General features: G+C 40.6%; 1 protein-coding gene and 1 pseudogene across 6 annotated transcripts in view; one reads left to right on the top strand and one right to left on the bottom strand.

Annotated features, from left to right (window-relative positions):
- The window catches only part of USP28 (ubiquitin specific peptidase 28), a 75,214-nt gene that overhangs the window by 17,793 nt on the left and 29,812 nt on the right, over positions 1 to 27,609 (bottom strand). For 3 of the 6 annotated variants that reach the window (XM_045838574.1, XM_045838558.1, XM_045838542.1), the window contains exons 6-15: positions 23,313 to 23,399; positions 22,405 to 22,542; positions 21,394 to 21,467; positions 19,709 to 19,788; positions 18,137 to 18,285; positions 16,276 to 16,403; positions 11,787 to 11,882; positions 8,181 to 8,360; positions 1,312 to 1,526; positions 531 to 601 (exon numbers count right to left, since the gene is read on the bottom strand). In XM_045838574.1, the coding sequence (XP_045694530.1) occupies positions 531 to 601; positions 1,312 to 1,526; positions 8,181 to 8,360; positions 11,787 to 11,882; positions 16,276 to 16,403; positions 18,137 to 18,285; positions 19,709 to 19,788; positions 21,394 to 21,467; positions 22,405 to 22,542; positions 23,313 to 23,399 (1,218 nt within the window). The remainder of the gene's footprint in view (positions 1 to 530; positions 602 to 1,311; positions 1,527 to 8,180; positions 8,361 to 11,786; positions 11,883 to 16,275; positions 16,404 to 18,136; positions 18,286 to 19,708; positions 19,789 to 21,393; positions 21,468 to 22,404; positions 22,543 to 23,312; positions 23,400 to 27,609) is intronic. The other 3 variants (XM_045838583.1, XM_045838550.1, XM_045838567.1) reach the window with 2 other exon arrangements.
- On the top strand, positions 2,659 to 4,158 carry LOC123817394 (annotated as a pseudogene).

Consider the following 27,609-nt stretch of genomic DNA (forward strand, 5'->3'; position numbering starts at 1 on the left):
GAGCCACTAAGAGGTCACCCAGACTGGAACCTCTTTTCTCTCCATGCCCAGAATGTTATTCTAAACAAAACTCTGTGGGGATAATTAGAATTTCTGCCCTGCCTACCTCCCTTTTATAGTCATCACATAAAGAACCTTGAAGGTATGCTGGTAAACAAAGGGTCGTGGGACTTTGGAAATGACAGGTAACTGGTCCCCAGTTCACATTTCCCCACTATACTACTTAAATTACCATTATATGAGAAATTTTCATTAACATTTGAGAGCAACCAATTTAATATATCAAAAAATAACACATGGCAGAATCAAAACAAATATATTTTGGTTTATACTGACGGCAGAAGAAATATCACTTTTTTTTAGCCTAAAATAAAAAAACAAAACACTATCAATTTTTTCCCTAAGTTTGTATCTTATATTTCAGGGAGGTTCCCATCCACTTTCAAATAAAACCATCCAATTTTCTTTTTGTATCTACCATTAGAACCACTAGAACACGCCTTAGCTACTTTCCGTCAATTTCATTCTACCTGACAAAGGAGAGGATCACAGTACATCTGTTCAACAGTCTGGGTAGTGCTTGCAATACAATTCTTTAAATCTGTTAAAAAAAAAAAAGGATACTTAGTTAAAATGATTCCATTCCATGACGTGGCTCCAACTAAACAAAGAGTGTTCTTATCTGTGCCCAGGGTTCCAACAATTTTAACTTCACTCTATGAACCACACAGTTAGTGCTTTAGGTTATGAAGGCCTTTATTTAATTATGTTAAGATTTAAAAAAATTATCTCTCATCATTGGCACCAAAGTTTCTTAAAGAAAAAACAATCTACTTAGAAAAGGACTGTAATGGGTCACTTGGGTATAAAATAAGTGTCCCAGAGACAAGGCCTGAAAGAAGGTGGCAGGGCAGGGCTAAACTTCTGTGAATAAGAACTTGGCAGAAATCTGACTTACTTTATTGTTAGCTCCCCAGATAAAAGGATAAAGTAAGGGGAGGAAGGAGAAAAGTCTGAGCACCAGGACCACGACCACACAGAAACACCCTAGCCAAAGGTGATCACGAGTACCTAGGCCACCCCAGAACCCGCCGAAATGTGTAGGAGGGAATCCAGGAACGATCTTTCCATGGTTGTATAATGGGTGTGTGATCCAATAGGGAACTAAAGAAGGAAGTCATAATCCCCGTGCCCAAATTCCACAGTATATATGGCAATGCAGCAAGTGTGCCCAAGGTGCCTAACTTCCAAATAGTCAAACAAAGAGAAGGGGCCAAGAGTAGTTGTTTGACAAGTTTTAAAAGAGCCAACCTTGTATATCTTGTTCAATCTCACTCCTCCACCTCTGAAGACAGGTCTTAACAGAGTTTATCTCCTCATCTGTGACTGTTCGAGGAGCTGGGTGTGCAGGCATTTCCATAGGAGACCGAGAAGATGTAAGGGGCTTACTCACTATCGTAGACTTGTGTACACAATCTTCAGAAAAGGTACTTTCAACATCCTGAGAAGAGCTTTCTTTACTTGTACTGAAGGAAAACAAATCATGCTTGTATGGTAATTTTCAAAATACACTTGGCCTAAATTAATATGCTTTGTAAGGTAAACTGCTATGTGGAAAAGTACAACTGTAAGTTGGTACTTACTCTGTACATGTATTGAGCCAAATCCTTCCTTTATATGCAACATCTCATTAAATACAACTTGCATATGTGAAAGATACTATTACTATAGAGATACTATCTCTATTAACCAATTACGAACCTAAGGTTTAGAAAAATTAAGAAACTAGGACCCAAGTTCACCCAGTTAGTAAATGGTGGAGAGGTATTAAACCTAGATCTGTCTGAGTCTATGGCTCATGCTCTCTCACCACTTGTTGTAAGGCCTTCTTGTGAAGAAGGGAGAAACCTGAAAAAGGGAAGAATTGAGGCATCAACTGCAGTTTCTAAGATGCAACCTACCAAAGTGGGATGGACAGGTGAATATAGGAACAAAATAAACAGAGCAAGAAAAATGAAGTATCAGCTGAACATCTGATTCACAGGAACACAAACTAGGTGGTACTGTGGGAGAGTGACAGGGGGCTTGACTTAAAGGCAGGCAACCCCAGATCTACTGCTGTGGCGACATTCCCAAGCGAAACTTAGTAGCCTCAGGTAAGTTTCTAATACTCAGCTCTAAATCTGAATGTTCACTTCTGCACTGTACCATTGTCCTAAACTAACTGAGAACAAAGCATGTAAAGTAAAAGTTTACTACTATTGTCAAACAAACTACACATAGATAAACCAGCAGGAATAGAAACGAAGTTTCTAACTGTGCTTAGGTTTCTGTTCCCCATTAAAAGTAAGTAACATAAACTTCCTTCAGCTTTGACTTACAAGAAACCCAAGAGGTACGTTGGGTATGTTCTATCCAGATGTGCACTTATATGCATACATAATTATTAATATGGGGAAATGGTAAGTTTTTAAACATAAAAACCTAACCTTTTTTAGTCAGTAACCAGGAGGCTGCAGAGTGGGGTTGGAGCTTCTAAGGATGCCATGGCCTGGATGACTGCTTACCCAACCCCACCCCACCTGCCCCAACCATGGTTCCCTTGCTTCCTTAGCAGGTGTCATGCGACTTTCCTTGGGAGCTGCTGTATTAGTGGAGATGCTTTCACTGGTAGAGAATGGAATGGATCCCCAGGCTGCCACCCTGGTCAGTCATCAAGAAGCAGCTAGCAGGATCCATGGAGGAGCTGCAAGAACAGTATGCACCTTTGGATACAGTGATCACTACTGAAGACAAAGATGCCACACTGTGTGCAGCACCCTGGTGGCTGTTTATCCAGGGCGTGATGCCAAGCACATTCAAGTGGAGGCCGGGTATAGTGGGTAGGAGAAGTGCCCACCAGAAACCTCTGCCTCAGCCTGTCTTCTGGCCCCTCTTGAAAGCTGTCACCCAACAAACTCAGGATTGGAGCACCTGGTCTTTGCCAGCAGGAACAATGGCCCAATAAAGTGCTACCTGAAGCTGCTCTTCCAGGAGCAGGCTTATCTGTGTGAGTACTATCTGCCCACCTCCCTGCTTCAGGTGCTGAGGAGGGTGAGCTCCTCAGCTTCCTATAGGGACTAGCAACCTTATCCCACGATCTCTCCTATAAGTCTGCCCTCTTAAACACGCAGATGCTCACCCCACTGGCCCTCTCTGGGCTGTGCCCACTCTCTGAGCTCAACCCTGTCACTACCTCCGGTACAGAACTACAGTGGACGAAGTATCTGGATTCTGCTTCCCGTTCCTCAGGCTCAGAGGACATCAAAGTTCAGCACTTGGGCCATAAGACCTGATGGAACAGGAAGCACATTGCCTCCTCCCTCAGCCTGGACATGGCTAGTTCATCCCAGCTGTCCTATAGCCTAATCTCTGAGAGCTCTCTACTTCAAGAGAATGGGTCCAAGAGTCCAGATCATTTTGAGAAGCCCACATTGTACAACACAGACCTGGGGACAGCAAATGCTCATGACTCAGACCCATCTCTGCAGGTGGTGGTGTTGGAGTTCAGCAACACCCAGGTAAACTCTGTGCCAACCAACAGACTGAGCCGAGAATGAAGATTCCCACACTGCAGACCTCACTCTCCCTCCATGGCCTCTGCCTCCACACCAGCACGCACCTGCACTTTGATGTGCATGCGAAGCCCCTCCCTGCCCCGCAGTCCCTGTGACTCGAGATGGTACACAGAAGCAGGAGCCACTTTCCAAGGCACCTGGCACTATGGGCTTGTCAGCATCGGGGCACTGCCTAAGCTGTCACTTTGGGGAGCACTTCAGACCAGCATCCTAATCCCGTGAGAGCAGTCAGCCAAGGGAATGGCCAGTAGAAGCCTTTGGTGGATGATGGAGCTAGACTGAGCCTTGCAGTTTCCTCACCCAGCAGTTTGAAAATGAAGAGCTGGATTTCAGAACATGACTTCTACTGGCCACTGCAGGAAGAGCCAAGCCCCAGGGAGTCCTGTACTTCTTCCAGAGGTACTCCAGAGTCCAGAACTGGTCTCCTTAGGCATTTTTCTCAGGACCGAGAAAAAGCTCCTCCATGGGGGCCTTAGACAAAGCTTGTGTGTCTTCTCCAGAAAGCAGGAAAAGCAAGGCAACTGCAGCGCAGGAGCGTTAAGAACTTCAGAGTGGTGCACTGCACTACAGGCAGATGGGCTGGTGCCTGCAGAGTTCCAGGCAGCCTCACTGCTGGGGTGCTGTCTTTCAGAGAGCAGTTCTGAAGTCATCTTTTCCACTACCAATTGGGTGATGTCTTCTCACAAGAAAAACCTTCATCCCAGAATGTAATAAGGAGTACCTTTGCTGAGTAATTCAAGAAAGCATTGCAGGAAAAGTACTGTATTTTCTCATATAATATTAATAAAGCAATGCCTAAAATTGCCTACAGAGTACAAAAATACTGATTCCCCAACACTACCCTATATATCTTGTTATACGGAACTCTTGATTCTTGTAGCCCAGTGCAAGCCCTGCCTCTTGAAGGCCTGGGAGTTTCCAGTGCTCCTTCCCAAGGCCTCTGTCTCAGATGGTTTATTTACCAGCTGCTTGTGTAGTGTACTCCATGTGCCGTTTCCAATGAGGCCAGCTTGACCCCTCCCCACCACCCTGTGAAATGCAAAAGGGGTTAAATAACCATCACTGAATTTTTCTGTAATTCTCATACATGAGTTTCCACTTTCAAACAAACAAAAAAATGTGCCCTAGAGTCAGTCTCTTTCTCTCATTTTCTGTTTGCAGTGACCCAGCAGAGAATTTGGGCCAGGTTCCTGGGCCCTGGTTACGCAGTACGGGTTTTTCTGTCAGCCCACGTGATGGCTATAGCCATGGTGGAGGTGTCCTTTGCTGGGTCCAGGCTGAGAGAGAGAGAATTTTATGTCCTTTGGATCTCCTAGTTGGTGGCAGACCCCTGGGGAGCAGAGGGCATTGGGCAGTGTGTGGCACATCCTGTACTCCTGTACTCACTCACTGACTCACTCAGCAAATATTTACTGAGCGCCTGTGATGTCCCAGGCCCTGTTCTAGGTTCTAGGGACATAGCAGTAAACAAAGCCAAATCCCTGTCTTCATGGGATTTATATTCTAGCGGACAGATGGTAAATAAGAAAATTAACAAGAAAACACACGGTTATAGGCAGGTGACCGTAATTGCTATGGATAACAATAACTTGGGGAGTGCTACGGTGGGGATGTACTGTTTCACACAGGATGGCCAAGGGAGTCACACAGATCAGGAGACATTTGAGGAGATGTAAAGGGAAGAAGGAAGGCATAAGGCAAGGTCTGTGGTTCAAGCAAGAAGACCAGAGGCAAAGACGCTGTTATGGGTCTGTTGAAGCATCCAGAAAATAGCAGAGACCAGAGTAGCTGGAAGACAGGAGTGGAGAGGAGGCAGTTAGAGATGAGGTCACATTGATGGAGGGCCTGTGGACTACAGAAGGGACACTGAATTTTGGTTTGAAGGAAATAGCAGCCACTGCAGGGTTTCAGGCAAAAGGACGTGATCTGACAGATTTTAAATGCGGGAGTCATTCTGGCTCATATGTTGAAGGACTCGAGGGGGCTTCTGCCATAACCCAGGCCGGGGACGTCGGAAGGCTGAACCAGGAGGTGGTGAGAAGTGGAAGACTCTGGATATGCCAACAGCATATGCTGACAGATTTGATGTGTAGTATGAAAGAAAGAAAATCCAGGATAGCTCCTTATCCCCATCCTATCCCCCCACAGCAGCATTAATGCTCCACCACAAACACAGCCCAAATTACCCCAGATCCCTGAGTAGGCAGGAGCCCAGCCTGGGATAGGCAGCGCAGCCTGAGCCTGACCCTGTTCTCCTCAGGCCCATGAGTATATTCTATATTCCAGAAGGTGCTTAGGAGGCAGTAGGAGTGAGGCCCTGGAGGCACTTACTTCAGTCCACCCACCCCGGCCCTCTCAGAGATTAGTAGCATTAGAGCTGGCCCTCTCCCCATCACCAAAAGCTGCTGATGCTGTCAGATGAGCTGACTTTTACCCCTCATCTCCAACGGAAAGCTGATGTGAACCTCAGTAATGGCCACATTATTTTTTAAATGTCATATTATGCAAAAAAAACTGTTTGCCATGTAGGGTTCTGGCTCTGAGCAGTGCTTTGCAATGTACTGAAGGAAGTGCTGCTGTTGATTTAACAATTTTGCAGTGAAGACTTGATCTTTCTTTTTTTTTTAATCCCCACCTGAGCATATGTTTATTGCTTTTAGAGAGAAAAACATTAATGTGAGAGAGAAACATCACTCAACTGCCTTCTGTACATGCCCAACTGGGAATCAAACTTGCAACCTAGGTATGTGCCCTGACTGGGAATCAAATCTGTGACCTTTTGGTGTATGGGATGACACTCTAACCAACTGAGCCACCTGGCCAGGGCAAGATGCTCTTTCTTTAAATAAAAAAAAAATATCTAACCTTTTAAATAGGTTCTAGTGGTTTTTGTTTGTTTGATTTTTAAATGAGGGCATGTAACAGGGTACAGCCAAGCGAGGGGTGGGGGGGGCCCCAAATAGGGATTTGGAATGGAGCCCAGAACTCAAGGTGTTCAGGAAATATTAGGATGTCTTCACCCCACCTCCCCCCACAGGTGTGGGTTGGGGGAAGGGACAAGTGGAGCAGGGCCATTGAGGGCTGTTTTGCATAGCAACAGCTTTGTAGCTAACCTCTGGTGTGGTCATTTAACGTATCTATAACCTGTAACTGGTTGCATAGATATGTTAAAATAGCTGTAGCCAAGCTCTGAACCAGGGGAATGGAAGTAACTTCCCCACCAAGATGTAACTGGGAGGCAGGTCCCAAGTTACAGCGCCTGTGTGGGAGCTTGGAGAAGACTGGCTCCGTGACAAGGGGCCATGCCTGCCCAGACTCACGATGGCAGCCCAGTAAAGCTGGAAGGATATGAGTGCTGGCAGGTGAGGCTGTGTGGGAGGAGTCGGAAATGGGGCTGCAGAGGAAGACTGGCACAGGGATTTAAACCCAGATGCAGCAGCCATTGAGGGGAGAACCATGCGGTTTTGGGTGAGTGGAGACTCCCACGGCCCTGGGAGAGAGAACCACAAGGCCTTGTCAGAGTGGGGACTCCCGCAGCCATTGTGCAGAGAGGACCACATGGCTAGAGCAGTGGAAAGAGAACCTAGCGGCTTTACTAGAGTGGGGACCCCTGCAGCATTCATTAGTAGGGGGAACCACCACTCGGCTTTAGCAGAGATCCCGGCGACACAGCTTATGGTGCCGGGAACCGAGGGAGGCCTACCAGCTGAGATGGATTACTGAGAAGAACTGGGGGCTGCCTGAGCCACGGACTTCTATTTCTTTTCCTGGGACATGGTACCCCAGACTGGGCAAAGTGCAAAGGAAGGACTGTGTGTGTTTGTGGGCGTTTTAAGGGACTTTGGGATTTTGATGAAGACATTAGGTCCCTACTTTAAGTCTGTATAGCATTAAATAAACATTTCCTTTCCTTGTCACGAATCTCTGGCATCGAGAGACGTCTTTCCTCTGGCGGACATAACAAACCTGGGGGGCTTCCTTTCGGGTGACAGTATATTGTCCCAGGCCCCCAGCTTGTTGTTCTGTAGCAGACACACACAACAAATCTAATGCAAGCTGACCCTCCAGGCTACGGAGGGTGTTGACTGTGCCTCAGCCAGAGCAGAACCAGAGGGCTCACGAGACTTGGTTTCCCTGCTTTTTCCCTGGATAAGCCCCTCTAGGCCATCCTCTTCAATTGCTAGCCAGTTCTTTTCATGTTCTAATTTTCTATTTGTGAATAAGCCGCCCTTTCCTTGAGATTTACTTAGTCATGCATACTTTTAGTAGGGAGATTAAGATGCTTAGAAAAGCAAGAGCTGAGGTCTCCTCTCATTCCAGCAGGAACACCATTCCAGACAGTTCGGGGAGCATCTGAACCCCAACCATCCCATGGGCAAGGTGAGTGCCCTGGTGGGAAATTGAACATTCTCCCAAGTGACAGTTGGCAAAACCCTTCTTTTGAAGACAGAACGCTCATAGACCTTGAGATCATATGGGGCGAGTGTTAATCAGCTGGAAAGATGGCACATGGTTCAAATTAAACACAAAAAATATGTACATATTATTAAAGAAATTCATTACCTTTCCATGGATGTCAGGTCAGAGACTGGGCAGTGCACTGGAGAAAGTGGTAATGGCACACTTGTGTCACTCTGAGATGTAGAGTTCTCCGAGCATGGTTTTGTACTAGCAAATTCAATCACATACTTCAGCATGTCTGGGAGTGGGAACCGAGCTGGGCCTGAGCCATACTTCACATACCTAAGAGGCAAAGACAGTGGTACTCTACTGGCCATGTCTGTCTTACATTTTGTGTGAAGAGTCAGTGGAAAGGGTATTGCTAAAGCCTACACAATATTTAATATGTTACTCAAAAAATTTTAGGGCAAAAAAAACCCTCTAACTACAAAAGTAAAAATTCTTAACCTAAATTTCTATACCTGGCAGAAAACATTTCAAATGGGCTCCTAATCAAAGTCATGCCAGTTACTCTTTCTCCTATCATATCACATTTAGGCTCTGATCCTAAAAGTAAATGCTATTTCTTAAAAGAAAATAGAAATATTAGCAGTACTCAAATCTGAAAATAATGCTGGTGAATTAGTACCCATGGGTTTTCCTTGCTGTCCTTTACATTGACCACTTTGCAATTATTAGGAAAAAAAGGAAAGAAAGCTGGAGAGGGGAGATGGGCACTGGTAAAGGTCAAAGTCTGAGAAAACTGGCAGATCTCTCTTTGGCAGAGCCCTGAGTTCCCTGTTACTCACATGCTCAACAGCACAGACCAGGCATGAGTTGTTCCAGACTTCTTTGGGATTAGTAAATCATAAATATCTGAAGAGTGTAAGCAAAATAGCTAGCAAATTTTAATAATACCCAATATTCTGCCATTATTAGCACGTTAGACTCAGTAAAGAAATTTACTTTAATGAATTCTACAGTTCACTGGAGTAGACATAGTTTAAATGGTACAATAATTAAGTTGACCAACTAGTACAAGTAAACTCTGTAATTCTGAGATTCTATTAACATAGAGTCACTTCACATTTTTCTTCTCTGAATAAAGCAAAAAAAGAAAAAAAAAAGAAACAGCTATAGAACTAGGAAGAAGGAAAATTGCCTGTTTCTGTATCAAAAAGGATGCTATGAAATGAAAACACCACTGGAAAGTAAGTATAGTGCAACTCAAAGTCAACCACATGTTAGAAGATATGTAGCAAATACACTTCATCTTCACTAATAAAGGAGAAATACAATGATTGCTGCTGTGGATCTGGATACTGCAGAGAGTTACAAGTTTCATTAAAAGAAGATGTTGAATACGCAAAGCTACAGGAATCTTAACGAACTGTTCTATTCCTTAGTATATTTCCTTGCCTTAATTTCTGCTATTATCAGCTTATCTAAACGCTTTCTTTCACGATCTACTTTCTCCATGAAATCTTTCCCAATATTTTATCCTCCCAATGCTGGAAAAAAACATCTTTTGTCTCTGAACTCCTACAGTATACAAACTAAACTTCTCATCTCTCCAATAATGTATCTTCTTAAGCCCTAAGTGTTTGCTGAATTAATTAACACACTACTGGCCTAGGCTAAAGGAAACATTTTCTTATTAGCAATGCAACATTAATGATCTGCCACAGGATTTTAAGCTATCTTTTTATATCTGTAACTCTTTGCCGGTTTGCTGTATTTTAATATGATACCCATATAAAATTTCAGGAAAAATTTTTCTCTAAGAAACTTCTCTTCAGCCCTGGCTGGTGTGGCTCAGTGGTTGAGTGCTGGCCTATGAACCAAAGGGTCGTCAATTTGATTCCCAGTCAGGGCACATGCCTGGGTTGTGGGCCAGGTCCCCAGCAGGGGGCACACAAGAAGTAATCACACACTGATGTTTTTCTCCCTCTCTTTTTCCTCTCCCTTCACCTCTCTTTAAAAATAAAATTTAAAAAAAAGAAGAAAAGAAACTTATCTTCAATTTTATATTATTTTCCTGTTTTTTTAATTGAATTCCTTCATACCAACTACTTCATACAATGCAGCATCTGCATTAACTTAGTAAAATTGGAGCAAAGGTGCTTTTAAAGAAGATATGTACACTGTACGTTAAAAAAAAATCTCACTTTTAATTTTTTAAAAAGATTTTACTTATTTTTAGAGAGGGGAAGGGAAGGAGAAAAAGAGAGAGAAACATCACTGTCTGGTTGCCTCCTGCACACCCTCTCTTGGGGACCTGGCCCACAACCAAGGCATGTGCCCTGACTGGGAATCAAACCAGTGACCCTTTTGTGTGCAGGGCAAAACTCAATTCATTGAACCACATGAGACAGGGCTTATTTTTAACTTCACATCAAGGTATCTTAGAGAAGAAATGGTGAACTTGTTTTTTAATGATAAAAGTAATACAACAACATAGTAAGAAAATTCAAATACAAAATAGTATAAACAGAAACCATAAAAGTCACCCACCTCCATCTCAGTCCCACTACCTAATAGCATTCATGAACAGTGTCTTGTATATTTTCCCTGGAGTAGGTCACACATAAACAAGTACTTTTTAAAAAAATTACCCAAGTTATATTATCTGAAATTTAAAAAGTCATTTTATTTATAAAAGAGCAATATCATACTACAGAAAATGCTCTGATACACTGTTTTAAAATCTAAATAAACCTGAATGTCTTGTTGGTTACTGGTAAACCGAGTTATTTTGAGCTATAATACATCAGGTATATTGGTTCTATAAAAACAATTAAAACTTTCCAGTCTTACAAAGTATCATTAAAACCTTAAAAATGAAATATTGTTGCAAGGAGAGTCCTGTAAATCATTCTCAGGACAGAATTTGAGGAATCAGTCCTCAGCTTAAGCACTAAGACAAACAGATGATCCATCATAGTCGTTTTGGATAAGTTCTCCCTAAGTGAGCGAGAGGGAGCTAGAGCAGAGGGAACTACAGGAGCTGGGTCTACCATGGACTGGTATGCAAAGTGCTGCCTTTCAGAGAAATTAATGACCAGGCAATGAAGCGGGTAGAGGTGGGGTGGTGATAGCAGCAAAACTGTTAAGCAGATAAAGGGGAAAAAAACCACTGACAGTGTATGGGATTCCTTCCTAAATGCTAAATCAACAGACTCTGCTTGATTAGAAAATTACATTGACTCCTCCCTTAGGAAATCATAGGGGTGATTCCACAAAAAGAGTATAAAATAAACAAACAAGAGGGACTGATTCCTCTAAAAGACAAAAAACTTGGTATGTATCAGAAATATTAGCCCTTTTAATCAGTTAGCACTGGTCTAGGTAGAACAGTACTGGTTTTTTTTTGTCTTTTACATTTCCCAGACACTTCAGAAACTGCTTTCCCAAGACAGAGGGAGAGAAGTACTGTGACAATTACCTCCCTCATGCTTGTGAAAAAGATGGCAAGGTGGGTAGCAAAAGTGAAAGGCTGTGGAATCAGAAGGTGCAATCTCTGCAACGCACTGCCAATAACTAACTGCGCGGTTCAGGGTCGCTTAAGTCCCTGGGACTATGTGAAGACTGCTACACACTTAGAAAAAAATTTTCTTAATTTATAAAATACACTAGCTAAGACTTAAACTCTGAATTAATTTTATAAACAAATTATCTGAATTTAATGTTCCACTCCCGTACCTCTAAGCACAGTTGTCCTGGACTTACCTTTCCAGTTTTTGCTGTAGGACTTTTACTTCCTCCTTCAACTTCCGAATACACTCTCTCTTACTTCGAACAAGCTCTTTGTTCCTGTACATGTACCTAAAAAAACAAGCCCCAGAACACAGTTTATATTTAAAAACATTGATAACACTAAGTCTCAGCAAACTAGGACACATGGAAACTCTCAATTAGACAAAGGGCATCTATGAAAACACAGTTAACGTCATATTTAAAGGTGAAAACTGAAAGCTTTACCCAGGAGGCATAGCCTGAAGCCAATGAGGTTAAAAAATTCAATTACAATAAAATTAAACATGAATTTAGGGATAAACAATTAAATATGTGCAAGAACTGTACAATAAAAATCACAAAACAGTGTTGAGAGAAATTCACAAAGCATTAAATAATGGACCTTTCCTACTACATTCATGGATTAAAGGACTAAAACTTGTTAAATCCATTTCCTCAAATTGATCTACAGATTCAATGCAATCCAATCAAAATCTCAATTGCTATCAGGTAGAAACTGACAATCTGATTCTAACTTTTATACAGAAATGCAAAGGACCTGGGTAACCGAAGCAATTTGGAAAAAAGGAAAACAAACTTGGAGAACTTACACTGAGGTCAAGATTTATAATAAAACCACAGTAATCAAGATAATGTGGCACTGACATAAGATTAGACCACAGACAGAATTGAGACTCTATAAACAGACCCACAAATGTAAGTTGAATTAATTTTGACAAAAGTCCTGAAGCAATTCAATGGGGGACAGGGGAGTCTTTTCAACAAACGGTGTGAGAATAACTGCACAGCCACAGGCCGCCTTTCCCTCTCCTGGAAAAAAAAAACCCTTTACCTCCCACTGCATATGAATATAAACTCTGAAAGGGTCACAGACATGAATCTAAGAATTAAAATTATACAATTTTTAGAAAAAAGAAGAAAATCTTTGTGACCTTGGCTTGCCAAAGATTTCTTAGTGAGAAGATAAAAAACACAAACTATAAAAGAAAAAACTGGTATATTATACTGCTCTTCAAAAACACTGGAAAAAAAATAGAAGACACAAGCATACAGGATACATTTGAATTTGTATCTAAAATATATTTTTTAAAAAATCTTAAAACTCAATAGGAATACAATAAATCCAGATAGAGAAGTAGACAAACTATTTGAACAGACACTTCTCCAAATAAAATATACAAATGACCATTAATTACATATGTAAAAATATGTTCAACATCATATCAGGGAAATGAATTAAAAATAAGACAGTCCTAGAAACCCACTATAATGGCTAACGCTAAAAAGACTGGTAATTCCACATATTGGCAAGAATTTGGAGCAAATGGAGCTCCCATATACTGCTGGCAGAAATGTAAAATTATATGGCCACTTCAGAAAACAGTGGAAATTTCTTATGAACATGTGCTTTTCATACAACCCAGCAATCTCACTCCTGGGTAGAGTACCCAAAAGCACTAAAACCCATACCAAGACTTTTACGTGAATGTTGACAGCAACTCTACTCATAATAGCCTAAAAGTGGATACATCTGAAATGTCTGCCAACTGGTGAATGGAAAAAATACTGTGGAATATTCATGCAAAGGAACACTAAGTAATACTAAGGAACAAATTAGTGATACAGGCAACAACATGGATGAATCTCAAAATCATAATCATAAATGAAAGAAGATAGCCACACCAAGGTATATATTAAATATTACTGTTCTTAATTATAACATTCTAGAACTACGTAACTAAAGGGCCAGAAAACAAGTGGCAGAGCAAAGGGATGGACTGCAAAGGGGCACACATAACCTTTTGGGTGATGGAATCGCTCTACATCTTGAAAGTGATGGTAGTTATTTGGCTACATACATTTGTCAAAACTCACTGGCTGTACACCTAAAAATGGTAACTTTTTTCATATAGAAACTATACATCAATAAACTAGAATAGAAAGAAATAGACTATGGGTACTCCACATACTGTTCTTCACCCTCAAATTTGCAGGGCTTCACCTAAAACCTGGCTCCCCAAATTGTGGTACAGAAATCAGAAGCATCATTAGCACCATCTTGAGAGCTTCTCAAAAATGCAAATGCTTGTCCTATCCTGGTAGTTCAGTTGGTTGGAGCATCATCCCATATACCAAAAAGGTCTCAGGTTCAATTCCCAATCAGGGCACATACCTAGCTTGCAGGTTCCATCCCGTCAAGACGCATATGGGAAGCAACCAACCTATGTTTCTCTTTCTTTCTCCCTTCCTCTCTCTCTCTAAAATCAATTAAAAAAAAACTTATTCTCTCATAAGGATTTAAAAAATGATTCATATACACAATATACTTAGTATGGGCTCACTTCTGCTACAATATATCAAGAGGACAGACTTCTGGCCAAGATGGAGGCGTAGGTAAACACACTGTGCCTCCTCATACAACCAAAAGGACAACAACAAATTTAAAAACAAACAAAAAACCCCCCAAAACTGACAGAAAATTGAACTATATGGAAGTCTGACAACCAAGGAGTTAAAGAAGAAACATTCATCCAGACCAGTAAGAGAGGGAGAGATGGGCAGCCAGGTGGAGAGGACTCGCAGCAAAGCGGCGGCTGTAGGACTGGGGTAGGCAAGGCTGCTACTCACAGACCCAGCCAGGCAGCTGACTGGGGACTGGATGGGCCTACACTGCCATGTAGATAAGCTGGGAGGAACAACTGGGGAGTGAGACAGACCCCCTACCCAGGGTTCCAGCCCAGGGAAATAAAGCCTCAAACCTCTGATTGAAAACACCTGTGGGGGTTGAGGCAGCAGCGGGAGGAACTCCCAGCCTCACAGGAGAGTTCACTGGAGAGACCCACAAGGTCCTAGAACGTACACAAGCTCACCCACCTAGGAATCAGCACTGGAAGGACCCAATTTGCTTGTGGGTAACAGAGGAAATGACTGAAAACCAGCAGAGAGCAGAGCAAGTGGCATTGTTCCCTAGTGGTACCTTCACCCACATACAGGGTCATAACACAGTAAGTGGGTTGCCCCGCCCTGCTGAGCACCTAAGGCTCCTCCCCTACTACATAAGAGGTGCCCTGGGACAAAAAAATATAGCCCAAATGGAAGAACAGACCAAAGCTTCAGAAAAAATACAACTAAGCGATGAAGAGACAGCCAACCTATCAGATGCACAGTTCAAAACACTGGTCCTCAGGATGCTCACAGAATTGGTTGAACTTGGTCACAAATTAGATGAACAAATGCAGGCTCTGCTAAGTGAAATGAAGGAAAATGCACAGGGAACCGACAGGGATGGGAAGAAAACTGGGACTCAAAGCAACGGAGTGGACCAGAAGGAAGAAACAAATATTCAACCAGAACAGAATGAAGAAATAAGAATTCAAAAAGAAGAGGAGAGGCTTAGGAACCTCCAAGACATCTTTAAACGTTCCAATATCTGAATCATAGGGGTGCCAAAATAAGAAGAGGAAGAGCAAGAAATTGAAAACTTATTTGAATAAATAATGGAGAACTTCTCCAATCTGGGGAAGGAAACAGACTTCCAGGAAGTCCAGGAAGCTCAAGAGAGTGCCAAAGAAGTTAGACCCAAGGAAACACACACCAAGGCACATCATAATTATGTTACCCAAGATTAAACATATGAAGAATATTAAAAGCAGCATGAGAAAAGGAGATAGTTGCCTATAAAGGAGTTCCCACAAGACTGTCAGCTGATTTCTCAAAAGAAACCTTGCAGGCGAGAAGGGGCTGGAAAGAAGTATTACAAGTCATGAAAGGCAAGGACCTACACCCAAGATTAGTCTATCCAACAAAGCTAACATTTAGAATGGAAGAGCAGATAAAGTGCTTCTCAGATAAGGTCAAGTTAAAGGAGTTCATCATCACCAAGCCCTTATTATATGAAATGTTAAAGAGACTTATCTAAGAAAAAGAAGATAAAAAATATGAACAGTAAAATGATGACAAACTCACAGTTATTAACTGAACCTAAAACAAAAACAAAAACAAAAACAAAAACAAAAACAAACTAAGCAAACAACTAGAACAGGAATAGAACCACAGAAATGGAGATCACATGAAGGGTTAGCAACAGGGGAGTGGGAGGGGGAGAGAGGGGGAAAAGGTACAGAGAATAAGTAGCATAAATGGGAGGTAGAAGATAGACAGGGGGAGGTTAAGAATAGTATAGGCAATGTAGAAGCCAACGAAGATATATGTGACCCATGGACATGAACTAAAGGGGGGGAATGTGGGTGGGAGTGCATGTGCAGGGTGGAGCGGAACAAAGGGGGGGAATGGGACAACTATAATAGCATAATCAGTAAAATATATTTTTTAAAAACAAAATAAATGAATAAATAAAATCTTTTTAAAACATCAGTTTGTCAAATTCTGAATAAAAGCCTGCTGAAATTTGGAAAAAACAAAACAAAACAAAAGAAGACAACAATCCACCAGTAGCACTCACCTGTCCATGTAAATGATCTGAGGAAATTCCAGTTTATTATGAATTTTCTCTGGCTGACCAAGGGATTGATTGAACTCGAATCTTGAGAGTTCAAAGGTCAACACTGGAGGTAGTTTTGTAAACCAACACTATGTCAGGAGTAGAAATGTGGGAGAAAGAAGTTTATTTTTAGGAAATGGCAACAGCTAGATTTAAAATACCCCTCATCAAATTTGTTCTTTTGGTATAGAATTTATATTCAAAGCAAACTCATATTAGAGCTTTTATTCAATCTCATATGCTAAAGGAAATGACCACTTAGAATCATGCGAATATTCACCACTGTGAATATGGTTGAACATTCCTCTATACTCCAACTCCACTATCATCCTCAGAAATGACCACCCTTAAATATGTGAACTGCACCAAGCACCTATAGCCCATTCATTAAGCTATCAGTACTCAAGAGATTGAAAACCTGAAGAAAATGGCTAGTCTAACCAAAGAATTAGAAATTGTGATCTAAGTAGCATGTAAGTAAGGAGACAACTGTCTCTATGAATCAACTAAAAAGTCTGGTTTGTGTACATGTATTATAAACTATTTATTTATAGTCCATTAACCATAATTTGAATCTTCTTTATGTCTAAAAGAGAAACCTGAAATAGCTTCATGATTATGAGTTCTCAAGTTTCTGAGAAAACTTCTCAATTCCAACAACTTAAACAGCCTTTTTCTAAGAGACCCTAACAAATGAACCTACAATGTTACCTTGAATTTCAAGAAAAGAAAGCCCTGACTTATAAAAAGATCTCAACTATCACTTTTCATAGATGAGGAACAGCTAAACCTGGAAAGGCATTTCTGTTCAATTCACCTGTATGCCAGAGGTCTTTACAAACAGCTTTAAAATGTTCCCTTCACCAAAGGTACCGACAGCTACATTCCCTTCACATACCCTTGTTGGCACGAGGTGAGCCCAGATGGCCTGTCCGACTACCTCAGGGCTAAGCCTAAACAAGCATAATGGTTTCATATATATTTACCTATTTAAAGAGTTCCCCCCTTGAATAAAGGTCTGCAGAGGGCTGACTAGCTAATAAACATTCCCCATTTTGTAAGCACATTCATCAGCTCCGCTCAATTCTGCCAATCAGGAATTAGTACATGTTAGGCTCCCTACTTTAATTCAAGAAAGTTTTTCTTTCTCCTATAGTAATTACTGAGTTGGACTCATCAATATAAGCTGCAATTTTGTCTCAAAATATATGATGAAAAGAGAATAATCCACCCTGTTTTGGTATTGACAGTAATGCTGCAAATACAACTCACTCATTCTTGACCCAGCTGGAATTTTGAGATATTAATTACCCTTTTTCTCCCTTTAATGTCCCTCTTTCTTTCCAACCCACAAAAATAAATAAATGAATACAAAATTTAAAAAAGAAATTTTAAAGCAAAGGCAGAAGTTACAATTGAAAACAGTAAATACTATAATAGGGAAAATATTCTAAATGGCATACCATAGGAGTTAATCACTGTACTTTTACCCTCCGAAACTATGGAGGCAGTGGGTTCTCCCTACTCAGGTACAGGTAGGCTTCAACAGAAAGAGAGAAACTTGATCATACTTGAAACATCAGAAGCAGCATGCAACCTTTATATGATTTACTCAAATTCCAAATTCATACTTTTGGTAAAGAATTTATTTGTCAAATAGTAAGACTCACTAACTCATATCAACTCATGACAGACTTCAGTCTGTTTAAGCTCTGTTAAGTGTCAAGTTATTTGACATGTGATGGGAAAACAAATGGTCAAAACACTCAGTCCTAATTAACTGGCTTTGTATCGGCAAACCAAATAAAAATAAGCAACTCACCTCTTGTCCATACTTCACTGAATGATCGGAAGGAAGCAGTTCAACGTCACCATCCACCATGGCCCCTTCCAAACATTCGTCTAAGTTGTGATAACCATTTACCTGAAGGGGATACTGGCCGAAGGTCTCATTGTTACAAAAGGGCTTTCCTAGACAAAGAAACAGATTACTTTTTAAAAGACATCACTACCATAGCACTATCTAAAGCCTTTTTTTCTGGTACCACTGGGACATTATCTTTTTAATTCAGCAACATACGGAGAACTGATGTGAAGTGCAAGCTGTATGAACCAGTGAATCCAGGCACTGATCATTAACAGCAGCTAACATTGCAAAAAGAAGGGCAACCAGACAGTAAATGTCTCCAGATCATCCCACCACCTGTAAATTTGGCTAGCCTAAAAAAGCCTTACCTGAATCCAGTCTCTAGATCCAACTACTAATTAATGAAAAGAGGAGTAGAGAAGAACATGTTAAACTATATCACAGGTATGCAGGCAGCAGAATTTCGGAATGTAGTGGATATAAATACTAGAAAACAAACAACCCAGTTTCTTTTAAAAAAATTAAGGAAAAAAGACTGATAGAGGAGGGAGAGTCTATAGATTTTGAAAAGATACTTAAAAAACATATCAACCAATCACAAATGAACCACATTTGGGTCCTAATTAAAAGAAACTGTACCCTGGCCGGCGTGGCTCAGTTGGTTGGAGCGTCGTTCCATACACCAAAAGGCTGAGGGTTCGATACCCGGTCAAGGCACATACCTAGGTTGTGGTTTGATCCCTGGTCAGAGCACGTATGGCAGGCAACTGATCAATGTTTCTCTCTTTCTCTCTCTCTAAAAGCAATGAAAAAATGTCCTCAGGTGAGGATAAAAAAAAGAAAAAGAGAAACTGTAAAAATAAACACTCACACTCTCCTTCCATACATAATTATACAACAAATTAACAATTTGAACACTGACTAGATATTCAATGTAAGAAATGCTATTTTCTTTGGAGTGACAGTGATTGTTTTAAAAAGAGTATCAGAAGAGTAAGAGTAGGCAGAGGTTACATGGGGAACGACTGGCATGGGCTGACAGCTGCTGAGTTAAGGGAGGCTTTTATACTAGTCTATCCATGCATGTTCAAAATTCTCTACAGTTGGGAAACAAAGAAACCTCATGTGTCCAACATGTGGCTTCTTTAGTAGACAAACATTTTTGGCAGTCTAACACAATAAAACCTTTTGAGATTAGAGATTACACTGGAAAACCCAACAGAGAAAATTGAGTTACATCACTGTGTGTCTAAAATTAATACTAGATTTGAGCAATGCAAATGTTTCACAATTTAATATAACAACTCTGAGGTAACGATCAGGCCCGCCTTACAGGTGGAGAGATCAAGGATCCAGGAGCTCACACAATCTATCCACGATAAACACAGATACTAAGAGGCAGAGCCAACGTTCAGACCTGCATTTGTCAGATTCTCAGGCCTTTTCATTACACCGCCTTCCCAAATTGACACAGTAACACAGATTTGGTCAGAGAACCAGCATTAACGTTTAGAGCAGACAATTTACCTTCACGAACCCCTTCAGTGAGGAAAGTACCATAGAATAGCTGCACCATTGGATTTTCAGATTTGTTCCTGGGATTGCTGCTTTTAAAAAAAGAGACAACTTGGTATCACTTGGATTAGGTAAGCACTACACTAAACCCAACCATCATTCAAAAGCAAAAACAGGACATGTTCATTAAACTCCAAAGAGCCATGTATAGTCTAAGATAAGTAATGAATTATTTCAATCCAAACATTCACTGAACAAGTATATGCTAAAATCTGAAAACACAAAGACAATAAGGCATGATCCCTGGCCTTAAAGAGCTGAAAGTCTAATATATGTATTTGTATACATTATATATATATATATCTCTCTCCAAGGTAGACAAAGCATAGAAGTAGTATAAGGATAAGGAGGAGCCCTCTTGTGCAGACTGGCAAACACATAGAAAAAAGTTTTCCCAGTGGCATAATAGTAATGGAATGAAAATACAGCTGACCCTTGAACAATAAAGAGGTTAGGGGAAAAGGTGAAAATCCATGTATATTGCCCTGAGTGGTGTGGCTCAGCGGACTGGGCATCATCCTGCAAACTACAAGGTCGCCAGTTCGATGCCCAGTCAGGGTACATGCCTGGGTTGTGGTCCAGGTCCCCAGCTGGAGGCATGCAAGAGGCAAGTGATCAATGCTTCTCTTGCACATTAATGTTTCTCTCCCTTCTTTCTCTCCCTCTCACTCTCTCTAAAAATAAACAAATAAAATCTTTTAAAAAATCCACATGTAACTCTGATGCCCCCAAAACTTAACTACAAATAACCTACTGCTGACCTGAAGTCTTACTGATAACACACACAGTTGATTAGCACATATTTTGGATGTTATGTATTATATACTTTACTCTTACAAAAAAACCTAGAGAAAATATTATTAAGAAATCATAAAATACATATATATTTTCCACATTCATGACATACCTAAGTTTTTCTTAAATTTCAAAAATATAGGCTATATGGTTCATCTCTAAGTTTTTTCAAACTGTCACAAATCTCCAAAAATTTTTTCTAATATATTCATTGAAAAAAAAATTAATGTGTATATGGACCTACACAGTTCAAACTCGTGTTGTTCTAGGGTCAACTGTAGTTTATATCTATAAGCCCATCTTAAATCGTTATTAGCTATGTATGTTTCTATATGTACAGCTATTTTACAATATACATTTCTTCTACACAGAGTTATAGCAATTCAGAAAACAAATTTCCCAGCACCAGTACTAGGTGAGGGATACCTGTATCTTTGCTCTGAATATTACTTCTTTCAGTGACTGATATGACTAAACACTATTCTCTAACAGTCTACATAGATTCCAAAAGTTGTCTTCGATGAAATATTGTGTATCTGTATTAGACCACCATGTTCACATCCACACATTTTATAGCACAGGCTATGACTTTAACAAGGTTAGTATTTATGGCCCTTTTAGCAAAAACAAAAAAAAATGTGAGTTGACACAATTACTTATATCCTCAAAGAGAAAAACCAAAGGCAATGGGATACACAATGACAAATATATGAGTGGTTACCCCATGAAGTTTTGTAAAAACCAGCAGTTTCTACTTGATATGAGTAATCTTCCCCCTTATCATAATTCTCACTGGACCACTATGAGTAAGTAGGAGGTACAAACAAATCCCTGACACTCACTTAGCAGTAACAGCTAGCTGGAATGCATCCTCTAGCCAATCCAGGAGCTTGTGTGTGAATTCACTGACATCTTGCTATAAGAGAGGAAATAAATTACATATGAGTTAGACTCAACACTACACTTAGGGAAACAAGTATTTGCTCTTACCTCACCAATGACTAAGATTCTATTACCATGAAAGGACTTCTATTTTAGGACCAGGTATCATAAAGATACAAGTAATACTAGAACCTGGCTACTACAGATAAAACAGAAGGCATGTTAGGCAGCCTTAAGTTGTGGCTATAAGGAAACTGGAATTTTGCTACTTCCAGCCACATCTTGTAACAAACTAACAAAATCTTCCAGTTAGGCCTTAAAAAAAAAAAAAGGTCCAAAGAACACACCGTACTCCTCCAGAATTTATGTGAGATCTGGAGACAGGAAACTTGTGAAATATTTTGAGATCTTGTAGAATTATAGGATCTTTGGAGAAAAAATTAATTTTATGAGGAAGAAGCCACTCTAATAGTGAGAGCTTTGTTTTTTAATAGGAGGCAGTGCAAAGAAAGTACTAACATTTAGAAGAGTGCTAAGAAAAGCTGCTGAACTCAGGTTTAAATAGTTTGATAGATAAGATTTTTATTTGCACCATCCCCAGACAAAGGTGCAAAAAAAGGACTTTACTTTTCTCAGTGACCCTTTGCTAGAATTCACTGAGATGTTTTCCAGTCTCCTACTTCAAGAGCCTCCGTATAATCCTATTCTGTCTACTACTACTTCTTCCCTTTAGATTCCTTTGTAGAACCACCAGCCTACCTGCCCCCCAACACACACACACATTCTTTCTCTCCGCCTACCACCGACATGTTCCTGAGACATTATAAAGGGCAAAAGCAGGCACCCATAGGCCTGTTCAGTCATGTTCACAGTTTATTATAGTTAAAATAAAGCAACACTACAGTATTATTAGTTATGATGTTGAATGCCACAAAGTTTAAGGGAAAACATGCAAAAACAGCCTTCTGCACCTGCTGTTCCTCGGGTGATCGGAATGCTCCCTTTAAGAGATCCAGGGCTGCTGAAGGGTCTACAAATTTGCGATTTGATCCCATCATCAGAGCAAACAAATACTGAAGCTCTTGCATAAACATGATATTTCTCTTTTCCTGTAAAAAATATAGCAATGTGCACTCTTACAACCTCTTGGAAAATTAACATATATAAAGCGAAAAGTTGTCAGTGATCATTCCCTAATTTATATTTACCTAGATCTAGAACAGGGGCAGGTCTCAAACTATGTTACAAGTACTCTGATACAGTCTCTGTTGGAGATTATCCTAAACTGAAAGAATGTCAATGTAGAAGCAATAGAGAAAATAGTGTCAGAAAAGCAAACATGTTTGTTTTCTGAAGATGTTGTCCTCCCTCCTGTTAGGAAAATCTATCACCCAAATGAAATGCTGGGAAGGGTTAGATCATTGGCAAGAAACTATGAAAGCCTCTTCTAGGAAGGTCCTGACTTCCAGCATCTGGTCATCTCGTCTGCATCACTGGGTTTGAGTGGCTATGTGAACAGGAGGCAGTGCAAAGAAAGTACTAACATTTAGAAGAGTGCTAAGAAAACCTGCTGAACTCAGGTGAAGGGGGGCCACAGTGAAGAGGGCCATAGACAGAACAGGGATTTCTATATCTCCCAAATGCTGAGACCAGCAGGATGACACATAACTTTCTTGGAGTCATTTTTCTAATTTTATTCCTACCTAACTTTACCTTTGTACAAATCTTTATTTTCTTGTCACAAAGAAGGAAAAAGAACCATTTGAAGTGAAAACAACAAGCCAAAGAACATCACAGCTACTAGCTTTAGCCAAAAAATTAAAAACTTTTGGGACAAAAAGGACTAAACAACAGTGAAGATTCCTCAATAGTGACTTACTGTGTGACTTGGACAATTTTCAAGTACATTCTGTGGCAGACTGTAGCTGAGAACAAGTCTTCGAAATTCAGGTAACTGAAAGAGAGACTGAAATAAAGAAAGAAGTGAATTCATAGTCTTTCTTCACGATAACTTGCAGCAAAAAATACTTCTTTTACTTTAAAAGTATGTATAACTGTCAACATAGTAATTCCACTTCTATTATGTCAAAGGAAATAATAATGGTTATGCATTAAAATTGAGTTGAAGGAATGTTAATCCCTTTAGTAAAAACCTAAAAAGAACCTAATGACTAACAAGAAGAATAGATTAAATAAACTATAGCACATTTATACAATAGACTACTATGCAGTCATTAAAATAATTTTGTACAAACGTTTTCATAAAATGGACAGCTATACAACAGTGAAAATGAATGATCAAGAGCTACAAGAACCAACATGGATAAATCTCAGACACATAAATTATATGAAAAAGTTACAGAAAAAGAGTGTTTTTATATTAATAGAGTATATTGTTTATATTCAGTATCATTAGATATAAATCCATACTACATACTGTTTAGGATTCATACATATGTGATCCTATCTGAGGGGAGGGCAGACAGGACTGGGGGTGGGAACACAGAGATTCAATAGAACAGAGATCTGTAACATTTATTTCTGAAGTTGGGTAGTAAGTATAGAGAAAGAAGCATTCTTTTAATTGTTTTGTAAATCATACATTTTTCTACTATGAGTATCTTTTGAAAGGTAATGTTCTTCAAATTCCTTACATGACTATAACTCTTTATCACAAACTATCCCTTAAATGAAAGCCCCTGCAGCCTGCATACTGAAACTTTTTTGGTGCCAAATGTTTCATTTTTTTGGTATTTATTTTATTTATTTTTTAATTGTTGTTCAAGTAGAGTTTTCTACCTGTTCCCCCCACCTTCCCAGCCCTCCCCACCCCTCTCCCCTCTCCACCCCCCTCCCCCACCTTGGTTTTGTCCATGTGTCCTTTATACTTGTTCCTGCAAACCCTCCCCTTTTCCCCTAAAATTCCCTCCCCTCTCCCCTCTGGTCACTGTCAGCTATTCTCAATTTCAGTGTCTTTGGCTATATTTTCCTTGCTTGTTTGTTTTGTTGATTAGGTTCCTGTTAAATGTTTCATTTTTTAAATGTAAACACATATCCTAGATTGAGTTTTACCAAAAAAAAAAAAAAAAGAAAAAAAAAAAGGTATGACTTCCAAACAGTGTTCAATGTAATGTGGTGTAAGAGCGACAATTAACATAATTCAACTGCTTTGACCTAAACATTTACTGCTTAAGTACATACTACAATAGAACTTGAGAAATGCTAAAAACTGTTTAACAGTTACAGTTTACTCAACTTAGTTACATCCTAGATGAATATTTGTGTTAAAAAATACTAAAACTTAAGTCTTTAAAACATAAGCATAAATCACAAGCTCATATTGCAAAACTGTTAAACTTGTTTTTTTTTAAAATAATGTTGACCAAGAGTCAGTGATAAGGATCAATTACATTCCCCATCCACCACTCACTCTGGACACGCTAGACAGCCCTCCCATTCCGTTCACTCCCACAGATGCATGGCTTCCACTAATGTAGTAGCTGCTGTTCACTGCTCTTTGGCTGCCTAAGCAGCATCCTGGGTAGACAACTGGTCTCTAACTTCCCTCACTCGATCACGAGGCCTAGTGGGATTCAACCACTAGGGTGGGTGTATAACTGGACTGTGAATATCAACTCACTGTCTTCTCCTTCCACCTCAGCTGTCTGCCTAATCCATCTCCATTCCTCCCACTTACACTCCTATTCCACTTGCCACCCTGTAAATCATACATTTTCCAGGACTTCAGTTCTACCATGAGAAAAATGGCTTCACATTTTCAGTCATGTTGCTCCATCTCCTCACATTCACCAAAGTCAAGCTTTCCCAAAAAATACCACTGTTCTTAAAAACCACCAAAAGGTACTCCCATTTCCCAATCCAGTATCTATATGATCCTCCAACATCTGCTTCTCCTGTATTCTCTGTATCACTTAATCACATCCTCTTCCTCCAGTTATCAAAGTTTAGAAATTCCGAGTTACCTGTGAATTCTTTCCTTTTCTTAATCACCCACATCTAATAAGGAAGAAGGCCCTTGGACTCATCCTCTGGGGTGCTACATATAACCACCTCCTCCCTATCGATTGCTCTAATCCAGCTCCCATCACTGCTCACCCGGATCACTGCACATGGTCACCCTGCCTCCAGAAACTCTCCTGTACCATTTACTCGCTACGCAGGTTCTTCTATCTTTCTAAAATGACCAAATAATCTCCTGACTCACTGAAGACCATTACCTAGTAATAGTTCTTACAACCCCCAGTCTTGTCATCCTTCTAAGAGGCTCCAGTCAACATTCAATCCATGGGGCATCCTGTCAGCTCTACCTCCACAATAAATAAAGAGTCCAGCCTCTTCTCTACTTCCACGGCTACCCACCTGGTCCAGGCCACCATCACATCTCATGGAGATGACTGGAGTAGCCTCCTTAACAGGTCTCTCCACTTGTACCTTTGCTCACAGTAGCTAGAGTAAGCTTTTAAAACTTGAGTCAGTTCATCACTCCTCTGTTCAGAGCCCTCAGTGACTTCGCATCTCTCACAGAATAAAAGATGTTACCTCTCCAATTTCATCTCCAATGACTCTCCCTCTGCTCTTCGCATTCCTGCCACTTGGGACTCTCAAGACGTCCTGTGCACATTTGTGTGCACTGGGACTCCTGGACACACCAACCCCATGAACGCACTCCCATTTTAAGGTATTGCTCCATGGTTTCCCCTACTTGGAATGTTCTTCCTCCACAGCCACCTGGCTCACTCCCTGTCCTCCTGTAGAGCTGGTATTTGTTCCTGTCTACTCCATCATGATTTACATTGCAACCTGCTCCCATCTCTCCTGCAGCAAGTGCAATCTCCCTTACCCTGATCTTTTTTCTATCACACTGATCACAGTCTAACATAGTATATAAACGTATTTAAATTTTAATTCCATAAGGGTAAGACTCTGTCATGGTTTTGTCCTCTCCTGGATCTCAAGGGCCTAGAACAGTTCTAGACATACAGTAGGTGTTGAACTATTATTTGCACATGTTCATCCCTTCAGCCTAGGGACCCTCTGTCTTCCTGAGCATCCTCTCTCTAGTGACATATTCCTCCATTCCTTCTCTAAACCCACACCCAAGACCACACCTGGGATATGTCCATGCCTAAAAAACTGCCGATTCTCAGATCACAAATTCAGAAAATTCCACTCTTGAACCATAACCTGTCTTCCAGCTCATTTTTCAATTACCCACAGGACACTTGTCCTCTGATTTCATCAGGAACCCAAGCAAACTAACCTCTCCTTTTCCCCATTAGTTCCTTCCTGTCTTCATTTTTCCTTCTCTAGTTTTGATTCCATGGTCTGTAACCACCCCTAATTAAATTCTCTAACTGCCCTATGTTCTTCATCATACCCAGCAAATCCTTCAACCTAAATGAATTTAATTTTCCACTCAAGAGTTTCAGAGCACTGCTAAAAAGAAGTCCCAATAAAAACAGGACACACTGATATCACCGTATATTCAAGGTCAACAATCTCAAGTAGACTTTCAAGCTTTCAGAAATCTGGTGCAAACTGGTTTCCCACTGCCTGCAACACCTCTTTTAAACTTTTCACTCTGTTACAGGGTGTAGCCAAGAGGAGGGACCCCAAATGGGCATTTGAAATGGGGTCCAGAACTCAAGGCGTCCAGGAGATTTTAAGATGTCTTCACCCCTTCCCCCACAGGTGTGAGTTGGGGGAAGGGGTACACAGAGCAAGAACATGCAGGGCTGTTTTACACAGCAACAGCTTTGCAGCTAATCCATGGCGTGGTCATTTAACATATATATATATATATATATATATATATATATAAATAAAACCTTTGACTGGTTACATAGATATACTAAACAGCTATGGCCATGCTCTGGGCCAGGGGGATGGAAAGGGACCCCCCCAAGACGTAACTGGGGGGCAGGTCCCCTGAGTTACAGCACCTGCGTGGGAGCTTGGAGATGACTGGCTCCATAACATGGGGCTACGCCTGCCCAGACTCACATTGGCAGCCCAGTAAAGCTGGAAGGATATGAGTTCTGGCACGTGAGGCCGAGTGTGGGAGGAGTCGGAAATGGGGCTGCAGAGGAAGATTGGCGCAGGGATTTAAACTCAGATGCAGCAGCCATTGGAGGGAGAACCAGAAGTCTTTAGCA

This window comes from Phyllostomus hastatus, unplaced genomic scaffold (genome assembly GCF_019186645.2).
Source record: "Phyllostomus hastatus isolate PE091 unplaced genomic scaffold, TTU_PhHast_1.1 phas_contig_113, whole genome shotgun sequence".
NCBI lineage: Eukaryota > Metazoa > Chordata > Mammalia > Chiroptera > Phyllostomidae > Phyllostomus > Phyllostomus hastatus.